This window comes from Rhinatrema bivittatum, chromosome 11 (genome assembly GCF_901001135.1).
Source record: "Rhinatrema bivittatum chromosome 11, aRhiBiv1.1, whole genome shotgun sequence".
NCBI classification, from domain to species: domain Eukaryota; kingdom Metazoa; phylum Chordata; class Amphibia; order Gymnophiona; family Rhinatrematidae; genus Rhinatrema; species Rhinatrema bivittatum.
The window spans coordinates 43,014,240-43,035,267 of NC_042625.1; the positions used below are offsets into that span (position 1 = coordinate 43,014,240).

Sequence of the window (21,028 nt, forward strand, 5' to 3'; positions counted from 1 at the left end):
ATGTATGTTCTGATGATCCCTGCTGTGAACCTTGGATACAATATTTTACTTTTAACGAACCAACTGTAGTTTCTTGATGATCCATTTCAGTAGGGCAATATTTCATTCCAGATCTGTGAGAGGATTTGCCCATTGCAGTTTCTCAGGATACCCTAATTATATGTAAATAAACCTATGCCTTGTCTTTTTATCTACATGAGATTTTTTGTGTGTGAAATGCTCCCTAAGGGATGTACTTTTTGGATAATTTAGAAAACTGATGAAATTGTCTCCAGCAGTAATTTGGTTTGAGGACCCTTCTGAATTCTCTATTACTTAGAGATGAAATATGCAGTACATCCCAAAGGGAGAATTTAGGGCACTAGTAAAGGTTATTTCAGTCCTGTTTTCATATAAAATGAATTTATACACAGCACGGCATCTTTTGTCTAGTTGTGAAGGGTTTGATGTGCCTGCTGGTCAAAGAATGGTCTAACCAGCCTACTACATTTCCCTTGTTTGTCCACCTGATAGGCTGACGTTCTTTGACCTTGCTGTGATGTCCTGCATGATTTTTCTCAGTTGTAGGCACAATGACAAAGTGGTATTAGCAGCCCATTAGCACCACACCTGAGATCCTGTTAACTATCAGCGAATTCAAAGAGTTCTTTTAACATGGCTCACCATGATAACAGAAAATGCATTAATTATTATAAATGAACTATTCTAATAAATGGAGCGCTCATAAGTGGGTTTCCCTGTTTTGTTAATTAGTGCTTTTTCCCAAATGTGTGGTTATTATAGGACTGAGTGTGTTTTTTGCAAGCTTTGACATCACAGATTATACATTTATAACAAGTTAGCCATGACATTGAAAGTGTTGCTATATCCTTTAATATCAGAGTAGTCGGGACCAAGCACAGACAGAAGAGAAAAATGCTTAGTTAATCATTAACGTTGTGTTTTCTGGACAAGTATTGTTCAGCTGTCCTCAGCTACAGCTTCTCAGCTATTGTTCTGGTCTTGGATTCTTTCTTTAACATTGTCATTTGTGCCTAAATTGTATGATTGATTGTCCTAGCCTAAACCCTGTTGGAGATTAACCAAAGCAGACTCATTTTCAGTATGATATTAACAAGGAGTGAACATTTGTTTTCAGAGTATGTCCTATGAGCCTCAAAAGCTTTTACTGCACTTGATGACATGCAGCGTTTTAATATCCTTAATAGTTCTGGCTCATCTGAAGAAAGACCTTTTATGGTCTCAAAAGCTCACCTGCAACACCATTTTAGGATAACTCCTGTGTTCATCCAATAACAGGTATCACAGCCTGAAAAGAATCCAAATTGCAAGTGGTATGTGACTTAAACATCATACTTTTAAGCACTTCCTAACACAGCTTTTCTCTAAAGAATATTCTTACATCCTCTGTCATTTCATCCTTTCTTTTCCAGCTTCTCACATTAAATGTCTCTTCTTTCAGAAGTCCACATGAAAAGAAGAAAAAACAGCATTCTCAATCCCATACCAAGTCAAAGCCAAGTTCACACTCGCCTTCAGCATCGCCAGGCATGCAGCCTGAAAATAAGAGCTCTGTACGCTCAGCTAGCATCTCTCCCATGGAGAGCAGGGAATCCAGCCAAGAACGTTCTGGGTAACTCATTCTCTGATACTCTGTTTAGCTGTGGAGCTATAAATATACAAAATATTTCTGTTCTTGTGATGATCAAATGTGCTGGAGTTTAAAAAAAAAAAAAAAAAGTCAGAGCAATTGGATAGAGGTGTGACACCTTTTTATTAGGTGAATATTTTAAGATGCCAGCTTGCAGGACCAGGAAAGACTCTTCCACCCTCTTCCCTTTTCTTAGGAAGGGACCTGAGTTGTCCCAAAAGTTTATATTCTAAAACATTTGTTAACCAAAAGAAAGTAGCATTTGTGCTCGACTGCTTTGTTTTTCAACAGTTTGTTTGCCATACAAGTACAGTATTCCCTGTCTACTTTGTGATCATTCCTGCTCATGATTGTGCATGAAAATCTTTGCTAGAAGAATCTGCAACCTTATCTTTGCCCCCTTGTCTGTTCATCCCAGCTTCTTGAGCAGGTGACCTGACTTTTTCCGGTTCTGGGCTCCACCAAGCTTTACAAGTAGCAGGCTGAAGGTGACAAAGCTACTTTGTATGAACCGGAAAAGAGCATTGAGCCTGTTGATTTTTCCTGGGGTGGGATTTCTGTTAGATGTATGTTTGTACAGCATTGTATATGTCGTGTAGCACTATTATAGAAATGTTAAGTAGTAGTACTAGATTGCATCGCCAGCTGTTTTTGAGTGTGGAAATTGGTAATGTTTTAAGCAACCCATGAAAAAGTGCTGCCCTCTGCAAGTCTGTTTGCTTTAACTATTACTACAGGCAGAAATAATAAAATTCAGTTACAGCATGATTGTTTTGTAATGATCAGTGTAGGCAAACTCAGTTTTAATCACAAAAAATTGAAGAATCACTATATTAAACAGAAACCTTGAAAGTGAGTCTGATGTTGACTAAAAGCAAAATGATTGGTGCAAATGACTAAAAATAGTGCATGAGCAAAACTCCACTGTATACTGTTTTCAGTTAAAAGGTTTTTAAATAATGTCAGCCTTCAAACCAAGAAGAAATCACTACATATACTAATGTTTTTTTCCCACTTTGTGTTTATGGGAGAAATGCTTGTTACATCTGGCACTGATTTTGCATTTGAAAGTGATATTTGCCAGTGAACTTATCTGGTTTTATCTTTCTTGTAGGGGAGATTCTCAGGAAAAAGATGGCCATATCTCATCAGCGATTGTGTCATCAGTGCAGAGCAAAATAACTCAGGTAATATTCTTTCTTTATATAGTGCTGCTCCTCAGCTGACTGTTTCTGACTTGTATCGCTCTTTATTCTAGATCAACCCTGAAAGGACAGAGAACCACTGGGAAAAAATAGGCCGCCTTTCTTTATAATAAATATCTGTATAAGAAATCATGCCACCCTAGATACATCTTGTACAGTGTTTTTACAAAGGAGTTGTTAAAGTGTTTTTTACAGCCTTTGTTATAAAGAAGGGTTAGAGAGTGATGAATTTCTAATCTAAATAATTCTCTTTCTTCCCACCACCATGTAAAAGATTTATAGCAGTATATATTCTAGCACCCCCAGCTTCTGCTGGGGGTGCTAGAACTTGCACCTGAATCCTCCCACAAGCAGCCCCATTTCTTAGGGGGGAAACTTTGCACACAGACCTGATCCTGCCGTGCAAGAGACCGCCCTTCTCCTATCTTTGGGGCTCAGTGAGGAAGTAACTTACCATAACAAACATGCTTTTTTACCCTTGGCACAAATGTTGGCTGTGTGCTGCTGAAGTGGACCCCCGACTGTGCAAGAGAGATTTTTAAAGAATTCTGCCTTGCATGAAGTTCCTCTGTCAGATCTTGCTCAGAATGAGAGCTGTGTGCAGCACAATCTTCATGAGAGGTTTAGAAGGTAGAGAGAAGAAAGCACTGCATATTTGCAAGTAAATAAATTTGTGTAAATCCATACATGCACTAATGATAGCACCATTTACCTACCTTGGTACGTTGAACAAGTCAAGGAAAAGCAGCAATTTACCGTTTGGAAGATACAACTACCTGGGAAAATATAATTCTCTAAATTCTGTATCTAGTCTGTCAGCGTGTAGAGAGAAACCGATGTCTCTGCCACGGAATAAAGTTATTTTGAAAAACTGAGAGGCTGACCACAATCTTACTTCCTAAATGCCTTATTGTGCCTTTCCTTTGAAGGAAAGAAGTGCAAGCAGTAGGAACTAGAGATGGATGGGGAATTAAAATTACTATTTCAGGGAAGATGTTCCACATTAAGTAATCCAAGAGAGAATTACAGTGTGACACAATAATACATAGAAGCATTTATATAGTGCTTAAGATCATGTTTCAGGGCAATGCCACTGGTTTATGAAGTTGCCATTATTTGCTAGCAAATGTGTTAACGAAGCATTTTCTTTTTATAAAATGGAAAAAATTCATATTCCCCCTCTAAAAATGTTGGTATTCCATTTCTTTTCTGTTGCTTTTAGGCATTTTTGAAATGCTGTAAGCCTGTTCATTATGTTAAATATGCTATGGTAATGCTTTCTATGTGGTCTAATGTCAAATTGCCATCAGCATAATCCTCTGCATTTGTTAATTATAATTGCACAAGATTCGTATAATTATAAGAAGTGCTCCAATTCTGCATTGTGTAGGAGCTTCTATTGTTACTTATATGAAGCATTACTTCTCTTTGATTATTAATTTAGAGCAGCAGTATAGCCTGGGTTGAATTTTTTAAATCTGAAATAGAGGTAAAGGTGATCAGTGGCCTGTGATAGAAACAATTTTTTCCTTTCTTGTGTCTGATTGTGAAGCAGTTGTTGCCAACTCAGCTATTTATTTAGTTCCAAATGTATTTGCGTATATTTCATAGTTGTTCATTATGGGCAACGTATTTGAGTGCAGCAGATCATATCTGTAACAGAGTAGATGGTGGCAAAAAAAGACCTTTTGACTCATCCACTGCCCAACTACAGTAAGGATATATCCCAACTCCCAGCCATAGCAGCGTGAGTGCTTGTAGGATTCCACTCTTTATCCACGAAATGTGCTTCCTGTATGGTTCTCTACCCTCCTGGGTAGGTCGTCATGCGAAGGTCCCGAATTTGTGTGCATGGTGTGTCACGTCCGTCAGGAGCCCTCAGTCCACTATAAAAACATAAATTACAAATGAAACTGAATGTTACATCCAAGACTCCTGTTGCAGAGGCAGCTGTGAGTCAGAATAAAAAGCTGTTGTAGCTCATTTGTAAAGATCCTCTGCAGGTGGTTGGTTCTAGCTTTTTGAGGAAAGTGGTATATTTGCACTTTCCCTGATTACATAAAGAGTCAGTGAGACATATCTTTGCAATCTCATCTGAGTCCAGTTATTCCACCTGTCTTAGAGAGCCATCCAATATCGCATTCTCTGGATCTCAGACCTCTGAGCTATCTCCAACATGCTCTTTACAGCAAACGTGGGGAGGGCATTGAACACAGTTGATGGCAGTTTAATTTTTTGTGTCTAACCAACAGGATGCAGAAAAAATGGTCACTCTTAGCTTATGATGGCTCTCTGCTGGGTGATGCAGGAAACAGAATGAGAAAAATGTGATGCTGGGCTGTAACTGTCTTGCATTTCAATCAGTATGACTTGCAGAATAATATTAAAAAATAGCCTAAGCTTTTTCTATCTGATGCAGCAAAGAAAAACCTACAAATTCTGAGTCTGATGGACTAATCGGCATTGTGGAGAGCATTTTTTGGGCAAGAACTTTCAATAGCCCGTGCTGCAAATCCGATCAATCAGTTTGTAAAGGTTCCCATTTCTTTGCCTTTACTTTTTTCCTATTCCCTTTCTGCAGCACAGTTGGGAAAGAATTATTATGCTCCAATATTATACTTTGGTTTGTATTGTGTCTAGAATAGATTGGTGTGTTTTGCCTCCTATTATGGTAAAGCCCTTGTACTAAGAACTGATTTTAATTGATTTTTTTTTCAATGCCCAGATTGTAGCCAAAGGAAGTACATTAGTATTTTCTTTTTTGCCTGTGAGCCAGTTTGGATCTACAAATAGATTACCCCAGGTGACTAGCCCAGAGCACTAATGCATTGCTTTAAGGCCATTAAAAGAGGAAATCATGTCAGCAAAACCAGAGATGAAAATATTTTTCCCACCCCCTCTTTGTTTTTCAGGATCTCATGGCCAAAGTCCGAGCCATGCTGGCAGCTTCCAAAAATATGCAGACCAGCGCCTCCTGAGTCCAGCGCTGACTTGGCACCGAGAAACCAATATAACAAGGAGCCACGACACCAGGACCTCAAACCCAGAGCAAGAGAAAAGGAGACCATGCCCTCTGCCCCCATGCAACATTTTGAAATTAAATTAGTTTTCAACCTTGCACCTCCCTGGAGAGTTTTCAGTTTTTGTAAATTAACTTCTGATTTATTTTGCAGTCTAGGGGTTTAATGACCAGCAGTTGTTTATCTGTATATTTGTAAATATTATCATGTTTCTGTGAGGCTGTATTACAAAATAAAGTGGCAGAAAACAATTGCATTAGCCAGATCTGTTTATAATCTTTATTTTAACTTTTTCATCATCACGAGTGTTTGAACTGACCTTGTTTGACTAGGAGAAAGTCATCTGAAGTTTCCAAAAACTATTAAGTACCTTGGGCATGCTTAGTCTGTGTGGTGCATTACAGCATGATTGAGAGAGACAATGTGTAGAAAGCAACGTAATAAAGATTGGTCTGTCAATAGATAAGAAACGGCACACACATCCTCTGGGAATGGCTCTTCTCCTGCACAGGCTCATTGGACTGACAGTTACTCCTTGCATGCTGTCTTCCTGCTCATGCTCCCTCTCCGATTACACTCAGGAAACCAAACAGTTGCTTACCTGCCTCTGGTCTTGATTTATTCTACAAAATCCCGATAATCTCTTCATATTTCTTTTCTCACTCTGTTGGAGTCTTCTTTAGGGTAATGTTGCTCAGCTTTTTAACAGGCTCAGAAAATTGTTCTTTTGCTGTTTTTTATTTTAAGTGACTGCTATTGTTTTGTGAAATCTGTTTTAGTGCAGTACACTGAAGAGTTGTGACTTAGGGCCAGTTGTACTAAAAGGTTTCTTTTTTTTCTTTTTTCCACCTTAATCAAAACAGCTCCTATTTGGGGCTAAGCCACTATGAGCCTTCATTTGCATCTAAGAAATGTCCTCTGCATAGTTTGATCCCCTTTCTATCTAACCCAGTTCTTTTGACTTGAGAGGAACAAGTGTGCCACGCTAGTTATTAAGTTTCACTGTTGCATGATGACTGGGGTAGGGGCATGTCTCCAATCTATAAAACTTGTGGGATGTGCAGGTTAGGCCCATAATAAATAGGAATGCCCACTTTGTGACGATGTATGGGTGTTGCGGCCCTGCACTCCCAACGGCACTACATTGCTGTAGCATGAACCTATAGAGCATGATCACCTTGGGGAGAATGTTAGAAATTTGTAAGTGAAAATTAATAATTTAATTTTTGTATGCAATTGAGTTGTATGCATTGACCTATGCTGCGGCAAAGGACTGCTTCTACTGCCAAGTTCATAAGCAAAGCACATCAAGCAACATTTTCAAGAAAGCTTATCACCCAGTGAAAAATGTTGCTAGCTATAATTTTTATGGGTATCATAAGGCTTGGGGATAATTGCACAGAGCGGCAGTTACTACCTTAAGCTTGCTGGGAAGACTGGATGAACCATTTGATCCTTTTCTGCCATCATTTTTATGTTTCTATATTATCACATATTAAACACTTTTTACCATCCATTATTGTATTATTCATATTAACACTTGTGTTTTTTAACACACATTCATTCGACTTGAAGCAGATTAATGTGAAAAAAGTCAATAGGCTGTGTCATATACAAATGGTATCAAAATGGGTTAGCACAAATCATGAAATAATTCAATTTATGTTAAAACTCCCCTTCCCCAATAACACTGAAACTTAACTAAACTTCTTGAGGTTGTCATATTAACATTAATTGGGGAGGGTGGATCACGGTCCCCCAGTGGGGCTAGCATTTCTGTTGCCAGTAACACCAGTGCACCAGCCATAGCAAACTTGCTGTTATTGGAGCAATTTACTAAAGTGACAATGTCCTTCAGGAAGCAGGGTGTTAAATCCCAATACAACACCTCCATTAGAATTTTGTTAGCACATGTGAAGAGCTGATTTTAATTTAATTTCAAAATTGTATTCTGATTTTATAACTCCAGCATTTTAAAAGTAAGCAAGTGAAATATTGCTCTACAAAAAATAACATCACAAATTATAAACACACATTCGAAATACACACAGACATCTCAAGATTCTAAAAAAGTGGACAGAAGAGTCCATGCCATGACCCATCCTATCCAAAGCCCCCTTCCCTCTCCCTCATCGCCAAACATATTCTATAATCATCCTTCAGCCATAACCATCAAGTCTTTAATTATCCAAACTAACATATAACCCATTCTCTCTCACTACCAAACCATGGCCACCACACCACCATTTTAACAGCCATTTTAATGCCCTTTAATAAATAGGCCCTTTTTTTGGGGGGGGGGGAGGACAAAGGTGCAGTTTTTTACAATTGTATATTTGGTGATGTAGTTGGTTTTTGTGTTATCACCTTAGTTATGCAGGTCATTATAATATTCCTGACCCCTTCAAAAACCAGAATCTTTCCTAGCATGTAGCCAGATGGACTCAGGACCAATGGGTTATATGCTTGCTCCCCTGCTAGCAGATGGAGTCAGGTTTCAAAGCTGACATCACTCTAGGTACACCACTGCAGTGACCTCAGCCCTTCAGTATCTCTCCGTCTCCTAGCAGATGTTGACATGCTTTCCCTATGGGAATTGCTGTACCCTTAGAAGAAATTGGAGAAAGATTGAGTTCCGCTCTTCTGCGGTGATACCTAAAGTTTCTTCCCCCAGTTGAGAATTCCAGAGGTGATTTCCGAGATCTCTCAGAGGTGTGTCTTGGTCCGGTAGCTGGTTCCAGGCATGGACTTTACTGCTGAAGCAGCTGAAAGGCAGCAGGTGCAGGAAGTCGAGCACAGTGGTGATGGCCAAAGCCTTCTGCCCCCGCAGCCAGAGACGATCTCTGTGCTCAGCCAGTAAGCACTGAGCCCAGGTAAGGAAAAACAAAAAGAGGACTTCCCGATTCAGAGACATTGGAGGGGTTTCAGTAAGACTTCCTCTGGTCTCCCTGCTTGGCACGCCATACCAATGTCGTTTCCGATCCCGTTGGAGTAAAGGGAGTGGGCTTCCGAGCGGGTTGAGTGGCCCCTGGTGGGCTAGACCCCGCTTTAGGCTCGGTAGACACACCACATAGTAGGCCGCAGTGATGCCATCTTGTGCGTGTTTTTGTGCATCTTCCATTGCCCACCATAGAATGTCGGTAAGTATGGTGCGTGCCGGCTCTGTGGATGCACTGTGTGCATAACGCCATGCACGTCACGCGCATTTGTATGTGCACAAACTTTCTAGCACAGAATTTAGATAAAGCTGGGTGCATAGGCTGTGCGTGCAACTCGTCGCAGCCTGCATAGGTGCCCGAAATCCGTGCGCACCAATTTTTTAAGCACAAGCCGGCTGACCTCACACCTACCATCTCTAATGACTCCAGCAGCAATGAAGCATAAGCACCAATCTCTGCGCTGCTTGTCATATTAGGGCTACACAGTCTGACCAGGATTCTTACTTACGTCAGCACTGTGAGGAGGCCCAGGGAGAGTTGGCCTCTCCAGACTTTACTAAGCCCGGCTCCTCCCAATCAGAAGATGTCAGCCCCAACCTTTTACCGGAAGTACCCCAGATCTGAGTAATCTTGGGGCTGGGTCTTCCATGGGAGAGGGAAATCCAGCGGCACCTACCCCAGTACTTCCTGGGCTAGGCATGGACCTGGTTGCCTTCTCTTGGGTGGAACTTTTTCAGGGTCTTCAAGCTTTCGTACAGGCATAGTCTGCTTCACTTACCTCAGCCGGTAAGTCCTCCCTATCCTAGCGCTATTGGCAGGCTTCGAGACATGCCTTGCCTCACCAAGGGTAATCCCTGGAAGGGACCCAGTCAAGACAGATGAAGAAGGGGACCCAGATTCCTTGGAAGATGGGGAAATCCCTCCGGATTTGGAGCCATATCGGACCATGTTATGTTTTTTCCATAGAGATGAATTGTCAGCCCTGGTTTCCCAGACCCTGAAGACACTGGGAGTTCCTGGGGCGGACTCTGTGATGGAACCAAAGAAGAATCCCATTCTGGTGTGTCTATGGAAAGCCTCTTACTATTTTCCGGTGCTAGAAGCCATCCAGGACTTAATTGACCTGGAATGGGATGCCCCTGAAGCAAGTTTTAAAGGTGGATGAGCATTAGAAGCTCTATACCCACTGGATCCAGAGTCGAGAGAATGCTTGTGTTCCCTAAGTGGATTCGCTGATCTGCGCCGTTTCGAAGCGGGCAACTATCCCAGTGGAGGGAGGAATGGCCTTAAAGGATGCGCATGATAGGCGGATGGAGTCCATCATTAAGCAAGCCTTTGACTCGACAGCAGTGACTTTACAGATTGTTTTCTGTTGTGCCCTGGTAGCTCGCTTGCGCCTGCTCCTCTCTAGAGAGGAGGATGACTCGGGGGCATATTCCAGAGAAGCTGTGGAACCCGCAGCTGCCTTTTTAGCTGATGCAGGCTCTGACCTAGTCCATACCTCAGCCAGAGGAGTGGCCTCAGTGGTAGCGGCCAGAAGACAGCTATGGCTGCGAAATTGGTCAGCAGACGCGACCGATAAGGTAAACCTCACAAAGATGCCCTTTAAGAGATCACTCCTCTTCGAAAGCAAATTGGAAAAGTTGGCCAATAAATGGAGTAAATCTCCTGTGCCCTGGCTACTGGAAGATAAGAGCAGTTACAGTGCCCCTCGCCCATGAGGGGGTCAATCCAGGGGCTCCCAACACTTTCGGCCCTACAGAAACTCGACATTTCAGTGGTCTTATTCCTCAGGGAGATCTCAGTCCTTTCGGAGTCAACAGCCCAAGAGAGGGGCAGGTTCAGGTTTGGCCCAACTTCACCAAAGAAGTTTTGCCGACCCACCCTTGGAACGAGGAGATAGGGGTTCGACTATCCCTCTTCTTTCAGCTGTGGGTCGAGATCACGTCGAACAACTGGGTACTAGATGTCATATGAAAAGGATACGCGCTAGACTTTCACGACACATTCGTGATGTCTCCTTGCCACTCCCAGCACAAGAAGCAGGCAATGGAGTCTACCTTGATAAGGCTTCTCAGGTTGAGGGCTATAATTCCAGTACCTGCGCCCCAGGAAAATACGGGGCGTCATTCCATCTATTTCATTGTACCCAAGAAGGAGTGTTCCTTTTGTCCCATCCTGGACCTCAAGAGTTTCAACTGACATCTACGAGTAATTCATTTCCACATGGAAACTGCGATCCATGGTAATGGCCGTACAACCGGGAGAGTTTTTAACCTCCCTGGACCTTTCCAAGGCCTACCTTCATATTCCAATCCGGCAAGAACATCAGTTTTTTCCTACACTTTGCAGCACTGGGCTGCTATTATCAGTTTTGGGTGCTGCCCTTCAGCCTGACCACCGCCCCCAGAACATTTTCCAAGATTATGGTGGTCGTAGTGGTGGTACTGAAGAAAGAGGGAATCCTGGTGCACCCGTATTTGGACGACTGGTTGATCCGGGCGAAGTCAGTGGAAGAGAATCTCAGGGTGACGTAAACATGGACAAAAGCAGTCTCAAGCCCTCCCAGTCCTTGGACTATCTGGGAGTCCGGTTCGACACCAAGCAGGGCAAGGTCTTCCTCCTGCCCTCGCAGACAAGGAAGTTAATGTCCCAAGTGCATTGGTTGACAAACGCGATACGCCCCAAGGTGTAGAGCTATCTTCAGGTCCTCGCTTTCATGGCATCAACTGTGGAGGTAGTACCATGGCGAGAGCACACATGCGACCACTTCAGTGCTCCTTGCTGTCACATTGGAACCCGCTGTCTCAAGACTATTCGATTTGCCTGCACCTACCGATGGAAGTATGTTCTTAGCTGCAGTTGTGGCTGCAGGAAGCTCACCTGGGCAAGAGTGTAACCCTGTCTTCGCCAAACTGGCTGGTCCTTATGACAGACGTGAGCCTCCAGGACTGGGGAGCTCACTTTCAGGAACTGATGGCCCAGGGGCATTGGACCAAGGAAGAGGCACTCTGGAACATAAACAGCCTGGAAGGCCGAGCAGTCAGATTGGCATGACTACAGTTCAGCCACACACTGCAGGGTCAGGTGGTCCATGTAATGTCAGACAAGGCAACAACGGTAGCCTACATCAACCGCCAGAGGGGAACCAAGAAGCCAGCAAGTGTCACATGAGATAGATCTCCTTATGGAATGGGCAGAAATGCATCTACAGATGATCTCGGGCTCCAAAATTGCAGGAAAAGACAACATCAGAGCAGACTTTCTAAGCAGGGAGAGTCTAGATCCAGGAGAAAGTGGGCATTGTCTACCAAAGCTTTTCAGCTGGTGGTAGATTGCTGGGGCTTCCCATCCATCGATCTGCTGGCCACATCTCACAATGCGAAGGTTCCCCGATTTTTCAGTCACAGAAGAGATCAGTGGTTCCTAGGGATCGACGCTCTCTTTCAAAACTGGCTAGAAGAGGGCTTACTATACGTCTTCCCTCCATGGCCCCTGCTGGACAGGGTCATTTGCAGGATCGAGCACCACAGGGGATTAGTCCTACTAGTAGCTCCGGATTGGCCCAGGCGTCCGTAATATGCAGACATGCAGAGACTCCTGGTGAAGACACACACATCTGCCCCCACCCCAGTGCCTCCCCCCGCACAGGGACCTGCTTCAGCAAGGACCGGCCCTTCACGAGGATCTGACTCGATTCTGTCTTACGGTTTGGCCCTTGAGAGGGCTGGCCTGATGAAGCGTGGATATTCGGTGGCAGTAATTACCACCTTGCTCCACGCGTGGAAGTTCTTTACGTCCTTATCATATGTGCGAGTCTGGAGAGTATTTGAGACCTGGTGCGAGGAACGCGGCATTTCCCCTTGGACGGTCAAAATCCCACTGGTTCTGGAATTTTAACAGGCTTGAATATAGAATTGACTCTAAACTCCTTGAAGGTCCAGGTAGCAGCTCTCTCCTGTTTCAGGGGTGAGGTGAACAGAACCCGCCTGTAAGCTCATCCAGAAATGGCCCATTTTCTGAAAGGGGTAAAGCACCTCCGGCCACCCCTACCGTGGCCGGTTCACTTGTGGAATCTTAATTTAGTATTGTAGTTTTTGGTAGGGCCCTCCTTTCGGCCACTGCACAGTCTTTCCTTGCAGTTGTTAACCCCGAAAATGGTGTTCCTGGTGGTGATATGCTCAGCTCATTGCATCTCTGAACTACAGGCTTTGTCATGTCTGGAACCGTTCCTCTGGATGACTCCAGGAGCGTTACAATGTCGTACCGTTCCATTTATTTATTTATTTAACAGTTTTATATACCGAATTTCTTGTAAGAGGTTACAAATCAAAGCGGTTTACATTGTAACAGAAAACAGTGCCTCAAAGAGTGCAATTACATAAAACAAAGGAATACAGAACTAGGATCATGAAACTGTTAAACCAAACCGTTCCATCCTTCTTGTCCAAGGTAATCATGGAGTTTCATTTGAATCAGTCCTTTTCATTGCCATCCCTAGATAGGCACAAGGACACATAAGAACACCGCCTCCTCTGCCATTTAAACATCAGTAGGCTTTTGCTGTGGTATTTGGAAGTTTCAGAACTGGTCTGCAAGATGGATCGCTTGTTTGTTCTTCATGGTGGAAGGAGGCAGGGTGAACCAGGTTCGCGGGCTACCATAGCTCACTGGATCAAGGAGATGGACACAGGAGCCTGTGTAGAAGCAGGAAAGCAATTACCCTTTCAGGTTAAAGCTCATTCCACTAGGGCTCAGGTAGTCTCCTGGGCGGAAGCTAGACTGCTGTCTCCCTTTGACATCTGCCAAACGGCGCCGTGGACCTCCTTACACACCTTCTCCAGGTTCTATTGCCCTGGACGTTGAGGCCCGAAAGGCATAGCCTTTGCAAGGGTGGTGCTAATCGGGCCACGGGCAACCTCTAACTCCAATTGGGAGTAGCTTTTGTACATCCCATTGGTCCTGAGTCCATCTGGCTACATGCTAGGAAATGGAGAAATTACTTACCTGATAATTTTCCTTCGTGTAGACAGATGGACTCAGCATCCTGCCTACGGCTGCCCAAGAACGGTGCCAAGGAAACACCCGTGAAATGAATATCGATTCCAAGAGTTTTTGGGTAAGACATTGCCCAATCCCTAGATCAGGGCATCTATAATCTTGCTGTGATTTCAACATTTGTTTGATTGAGTACAGTTATGGTTATCCGTTTTTAGTCAAGTTGGTTTTAATTAAGTTTTAATCAAGTTTTTTTTTTTTTTTCAATAGTATGTCCACAATGGCTTTTGAAGAGAATACTGAAGGGCTGAGGTCACTGCAGGGGTGTATCTAGGGTGACATCAGCTTTGAAACCTGACTCGGTCTCCATTTGCTAGCAGGGGAGCTTATAACCAACCCATTGGTCCTGAGACCCTCTGTCTACACTAAGGAAAATGAAATTGTCAGGTAAGTAATTTCTCCACTCTTTGATATTTTTTACATTTCAGACACACACATAGTTTATTCCAGCTCCCAAAACTGTAAAAATTATTTATACAAAACACTAAAGCTGTTTCCCTCAAAACATTGCATCTAAGTTTTAAGCAGTTTTGCTATACCCCCAGTTATGTTGGAAAGTGCATACTACAGCACACGTACACTGGTAACATTTTTGGTCCATGCAGATTGTGATGTCCTTTTCAACACAGATTAATCAGAGTAAGTGTGTTGTGAAATTAATGGTGCTTGTTCTACATGTAATTTTTAACATAACAGATAGTGTAGGGAAGGTGCAGTATTTATTGTTAAAAGAAAATGTAATTCCTTGTTTACCCAATATTGGCATTTCCTTTTTAATTTTAATTTGTCTTTAACTTCTTCCCCTGCTAAATGTTGATGACTCAGATGACATGCAGCATCCACATAGGATATAATTGAGTTTGTTAAATCATGCAATGCATGTTAGTGAAAATGCAATGGAAAATAAATTTTTTGAAATGTCTAAAAACTAATTTGAAAAGGTATTTTAAAAAAATCAGATTATTTCTGAAAAGGAAAATAAAACTAGTTATTAAACCAGTTTTGCTTGCACTTATTGGAATGATAAGGCCCACAAAAGTATCTTTTTCCTTCATCTCCATGGCTCAAGTGTGTTGTAATCCTAGAACAGTGGAGATGCTTGCCGTAAGTGCGTAGGTGTGCCTTTTGAAACAAACCAGTGTTCTGTGGAGAAAGTACTCAGTATTTTCTGTTAGGTTCTAAAGGGCTAAATTGTGCGGTCAAACTACTTAATGATAAGAGGACTGTTATTTTCTTGGGATGTAATCACTGAGTAGATGAGGACAAAAACAACTTAACTGTAGACTAAAATTGACTTCTTCTTTTGCTTTTCAGTTATGTTTATATAATCATGCAGTCCAGGTGATCTGAGGAGATTGAAAGCTAATATCTGAAATAAGCATCTGTCTCACTCCCCCAACCCCTGCCAATTCTGTCTGAGTTTAGCGAAAGTCCATTGTAATAGCTGCATTTTGTTTATCTTTACTCTTTATCATATGTGCCGCCTCCTACCTGTAAATGTGAAGCAACCATGCCCCGCTTTCCAGCAGTGATACCAAATGGTCCCTCCCCCTGTTGAGAATTCCTGAGGTGATTTCCGTGGTCCCTCAGATGTGTGCCTTGGTTCGGTAACTGGTTTTTCAGCCGGTGTGGACTTAGCTGATTGTACAGCTTAAAGGCAGCAGATGCAGGAAGCTGAGCGCAGTGGTGATGGCAGATGCCCTCTTCCCCTGCAGCTGGAGACCGTCTCTGTACTCCACTGGGAAGGGCTGAGCTCAGATAAGTTTTAAAAAAAAAAACCTTACAGAGACAGTGAAGGAGGGTTGTTTAGGGATTCCCCTTCCTCAGTCTCTGAGCTCGGCATGCCATTCTGACATTCGTCCTGCCCCGAGGGAGATCCAGGGATGGGGGCAGCCTGGTGGGTTGAGCAGCCTCTTTAGGCTAGGCCCTGCTCCAAGGCTTTTCCACTGCATGCCGTGTGGTAGGCCGTGGCAGTGTTTTCGCGCACTTTTGCCTACGTGTTCAGCTGCACTCTATAGGATGTCAGTTCAGTGGTGCATCTCTGTGTGCGACCAGATTTTAGATGCTTAGTTGCGAGTTGGCTTGGATGTCCAGGTTCAGTGGCATCCAGCTTGGACGCATGCTTATTCTGTGTACCCAAATTGGGCATACATGTGTGTGCACTTAAGTTGAGACGCCTAGACTTGCGACACCTAGTCTTGGGACACCTAGTACTTGGAGCTATTGGACGCCTATATAAAAAAAAAAAAAAAAATATATATATATATATATATATATATATATATATATATATATATAGGCACTTCTAGCTAAGAAGCCTATGTGCCTTGCCTTGTGCTCCACCTGTCATATTCAGGCATCTCAGCCTGCCGTGCCATCTAACTTGTGCCAGTGCTGTTTAGAGGATCAGGGAGAGTTATCTTCCTCTGATTTTACTAACTGGTTCTTCTCTACCTGATGAGGTTATGGATAAAAATGTGTTAGGAGAAATGCCTGATATTGGAACTCCCTTGACTGATTCCTCAGCAGGGGGACAGCAGCTCAGTGGGCACTGCACAAGTGCCTCCTATTTTTGGCATGGATTCTTCTGCCTTTTCTTGGGTAGAATTCTTTCAGGGATTCCAATCCTTTCTTCAGGCATAGTCCTCAGCCCTGTCCAATCCTGTCAGGTCAGTTCCTAGAGCGATGGCCTCTCCCTCTTCTGGTACTACATTTAAGTGACGAAGTACGCCTTGAGCTGCAAATGTTCCTGACAGGAATTTGAAGGGCACTGATGATGAGGCAGATCCTGACTCTCTGGAGGATGGGAAGATTCCTCTGGGATTAGAACCATATAGGACTATGTGGCAGTTCTTTCATAGAGATGAATTGCCGGCTCTTATTTCCCAGACATTGAAATGCTGGGAGTTCCTGGAGCAGATTCTATGTCAGAGCCAAAGAAAAATCCCATTTTGGTTTCTTTGCGTAAAGCCTCTTGTTTTTTCCCCGATTTATGGAGGCCATTCAAGAATTGATTGATCTTGAATGGGACGCCCCAGATGCAAATTTTAAAGGGGTTGGACCTTGGACGGCTTTCAAATTGTACTTTAAAGACTGTCTGAAATCGGTATAGATGGAAGTGTTCTAGAGTGATTTAAATCCTTTCAGAAAGATCATATCAAATTCAATTAAACGACTGCCTATCTAATAAAATAACCATTGAATCAGGGGTCCCTCAAGAGTTATTAGCAACCCTTTATAATATTTATCTATCACTGTGCAAAATGTTGTCAGGATTAGGTATAATTCACTATATTTACGCTGATCATGTACAGCTTCTAATTCCTATAAAAAAAACACTGGAAGACAGCTGAGATGGCAGCTGAGATGGCAGCTGAGATTCAATGCCAAGAAGTGCAAAGTCATGCATATGGGGAGTGGAAATCCGAATGAACTGTATTCGATGGGCGGGGAAAGGCTGATGTGCACGGAGCAGGAGAGGGACCTTGGGGTGATGGTGTCTAATGATCTGAAATCGGCAAAACAATGCGACAAGGCGATAGCTAAAGCCAGAAGAATGCTGGGCTGCATAGAGAGAGGAATATCGAGTAAGAAAAGGGAAGTGATTATTCCTTTGTACAGGTCCTTGGTGAGGCCTCACCTGGAGTACTGTGTTCAGTTCTGGAGACCGTATCTTCAAAAAGACAAAGACAAGATGGAGGCGGTACAGAGAAGGGCGACCAGGAAGGTGGAGGATCTTCATCGGATGACGTACGAGGAGAGATTGAAGAATCTAAATATGTACACCCTGGAGGAAAGGAGGAGCAGAGGTGACATGATACAGACTTTCAGATACTTGAAAGGTGTTAATGATCAAAAGACAACGACAAACCTTTTCCGTAGGAAAAAATCACCAGAACCAGGGGTCACGATTTGAAGCTCCAGGGAGGAAGATTCAGAACCAATGTCAGGAAGTATTTCTTCACGGAGAGGGTGGTGGATGCCTGGAATGCCCTTCCTGAGGATGTGGTGAAGACCAGAACTGTGAAGGACTTCAAAGGGGCGTGGGATAAACACTGTGGATCCATAAAGTCAAGAGGCCGCCAATGAAGAGTGGGTGACTCGCCAGAATGAGGGCTACTGCCTGGAGTCAATACCCTTATTAAATAAACATACACATGCTTACTGTGACTCCAACATCGCTCTAAGCTTCAACAGCAAGAGGAAATGTGGAAAAAAGGATTCACACTCACAAAGAGGGGAGTAGCTGGCTTGTTACGGCGGTTACTACCCCAAATCAAATAAGTCTGATACTTCACTTTCAATGCATATACAGCATAGTTCTCTGATTCAACGGCAGGGGAGAAGAAAAACCGATACTTCACACATCCAGCAGAGCTCTCTGCTTCAACGGCAGGGGAGAAAATGAGGGTTCGCACTCACAAAACGGGGAGTAGCTGGCTTGTTACGGCGGTTACTACCCCAAACCAAATGTGCCTGATACTTCACTTTCGATGCACATCCAGCATGGCTCTCTGCTTCAACAGCATGGGAGAAGACTGATACTTCACGTGTATCCAGCATAGCTCCCTGCTTCAACGGCAGGGGAGAAGAAAAACAACCAATAAGGGCTGTATAACATAGGCTGGGTAAAACAAATAAGCATGAGTGTAGCTTGCTTATTGCGGCGGCTACTACCCCGAACTAATCAAGCTAGATATTTCACTTGGATGCAGCTCCATCACTGCTCTCTACATTAAAACTGGGGGTGGAAGGGAAATAGAACCAAGAGCAAGAGAAACAGATAAGTATGAGAGAAAAAATGTGTGAAGCTTGCTGGGCAGACTGGATGGGCCATTTGGTCTTCTTCTGCCGTCATTTCTATATTTTATTTATTTATTTATTTATTGTTTTTGTTATACCGAGTTTCATGACAGGCATCACATCAACCCGGTTTACAATTAACAAAGTGTGAAAAACATAACGTAGCGTAGTAAACAATATTCTCAATAAAAACCTTGAACTTTAAATACAGGGAATCAGAAAAAGGATGTGAGAAAGTTACAATAAAACAGGGAAAAATTAACTTGGAACTGGAAGGGGGGAGAGAAAAGAACAGAGCAATATTTACATTTCAGCCGATTAATGTAAAAAATTAGCAAGATGAGTAGATAAGACTATGCGAATAAATGTGGCGGTACATCACTGTGAGATGGAACATACGTAACCAGAAGGCTAAGTATGACACTATGTTTCTATAAAAGAAATTGAAATTTACTTTAATTCAATTAGACAATTTTTAGCTCATTTGAAATTGATTTTAAATAATCAAAAAACAGAACTTATTCTGTTGAGTAGAAAATCTCATCTCAGTAAGACCTTCCATTTTAATACTGATTTTATGCAGGTCAAATCAACTAGTCAAATACATGATCTCGGAATTTTAATTGATCCAGATTTTAGATTGAAAAGAGACATAAAATGAAAAATTAGAGATGGTTATTTTAATTTTCAAATTTTAAAGCATCTTTAAGCCTCTGTTAGATTTTAATTATTTTAGAACTGTACTACAATATTTACTTTTTTCCACCATTGATTACTGCAATGCATTACTTCTTGGGCTACCTGGATCCCATCTAAGACCATTACAACTTCTTCAAAATGCAGCCACTAGAGTTTTATGTGGGGAGTGTTGTGAGTGAAGTGTTTAGTGGACCCTTTGGCCGACCTGTGAGAGACTAGGGAGAGGTGTACTATAGTCTCTGGAGAGTGACAGGTCGGGAGGCGGATACCAGGCAGGAGCAGAAGGTGAGGTTCACCCTGGAAGCCGGTACTCCCCTGGAGGAGCCCGTAGGAGTCCAGCCGCTGGGACTTAGGTGATTCACCCTGGAAGCCGGTACTCCCCCGGGAGGAGCCCGGCCGCTGGGACTTAGGCGATCACTGAAGCTGGAGCTGAAGCAGGCAGGCAGGGCTCTGGTGACAGGCAGGAACTGAAGCAGGCTAGGACTGAAGCAGGACTGGCTACTGGAACCAGACAGGAGCTGAAGCAGGACTGGCTACTGCAACCAGACAGGAGCTGAAGCAGGACTGGCTACTGCAACCAGACAGGAGCTGAAGCAGAACTGGCTACTGGAACCAGACAGGAGCTGAAGCAGAACTGGTTACTGGAACCACACATGAGCTGAAGCAGAACTGGCTACTGGAACCAGACAGGAACTGAAGCAGGACTGGCTACTGGAACCAGACAGGAGCTGAAGCAGGACTGGCTACTGGAACCTGGAACCAAGCTGGAACTGAGGCAGAACAGGTTACTGCAAGCAAGCCAGACATAAGCAAGACTTGAGCATGGAGAAAACACAAGTCTCAGGCAGGAACGGAGTCGCTAACGCAATAGCGCACTCCGGAGCACGGAGCAACTGAGAACCGCAAGGAACCCCGTTGCAAGGCAAAGTCCTGGGCTCCGCGGCGGCCTTATATAGGCCGCGGCATCTGACATCATCGATGGGGCAGAGAAACGGCCTTCATAAGTGTGGACAGCGCGCGCGCCTAGGGAGAAGGCGTCCAGGCAGGGCTTCTCGGCTGCGTCCCCCACCCACCCACCACCACTAGGATGCCGCGAAACAAGCCGCAGACCCTCTGAGACGGACCGGGACCAAGGAGGTAAGGGCGCCGCGACTGGGACCGCAACAGGGGGAAAACAATTTGACCACATTACCCCAACCCTAATCAATTTGCACTGGCTACCAATAAAGAAAAGAACTGAATATAAAACACTAGGTATCCTATTTAAATCAATAAATTGCAAATAAACTGAATGGTTAAACGCTTCTTTGCATCTTCACACACCACAAAGGAACCTCCATTCAGCCAATATGGGACTTTTATCAATACCATCAATCAGAACAGCACATCTATCTGAGGTAAGAGAACGAGCATTCTCGGTTGAGGGCCCCAAAATATGGAACTCATTACCAGATGAACTTGGATTACAAAAGGATATAAACCAATTCAAAAAAAATCTTAAAACACTACTATTTAAAAATGCTTATGAATTAATGGCAGAGAATGATCAGCTTGTTTGGTGAGTGCTTTGCTAGGCTGTTTGCTTGTTCTGTTTTATATCTGGTTTTATATTTTATTTTACTTTTTAGATTTACTATTGCTATGTCCTAAAAC

At 43.3% G+C, this 21,028-nt stretch overlaps 1 protein-coding gene across 3 annotated transcripts in view; it reads left to right on the top strand.

Moving 5' to 3' along the window:
* The window catches only part of SFSWAP (splicing factor SWAP), a 235,710-nt gene extending 229,569 nt beyond the window's left edge, over nt 1-6,141 (top strand). For all 3 annotated transcript variants that reach the window (XM_029571586.1, XM_029571588.1, XM_029571587.1), the window contains 3 exons: nt 1,463-1,633; nt 2,766-2,838; nt 5,769-6,141. In XM_029571586.1, the coding sequence (XP_029427446.1) occupies nt 1,463-1,633; nt 2,766-2,838; nt 5,769-5,834 (310 nt within the window). In that variant the 3' untranslated portion in view covers nt 5,835-6,141. The remainder of the gene's footprint in view (nt 1-1,462; nt 1,634-2,765; nt 2,839-5,768) is intronic.
* The last annotated feature ends 14,887 nt before the right edge of the window (nt 6,142-21,028 follow it).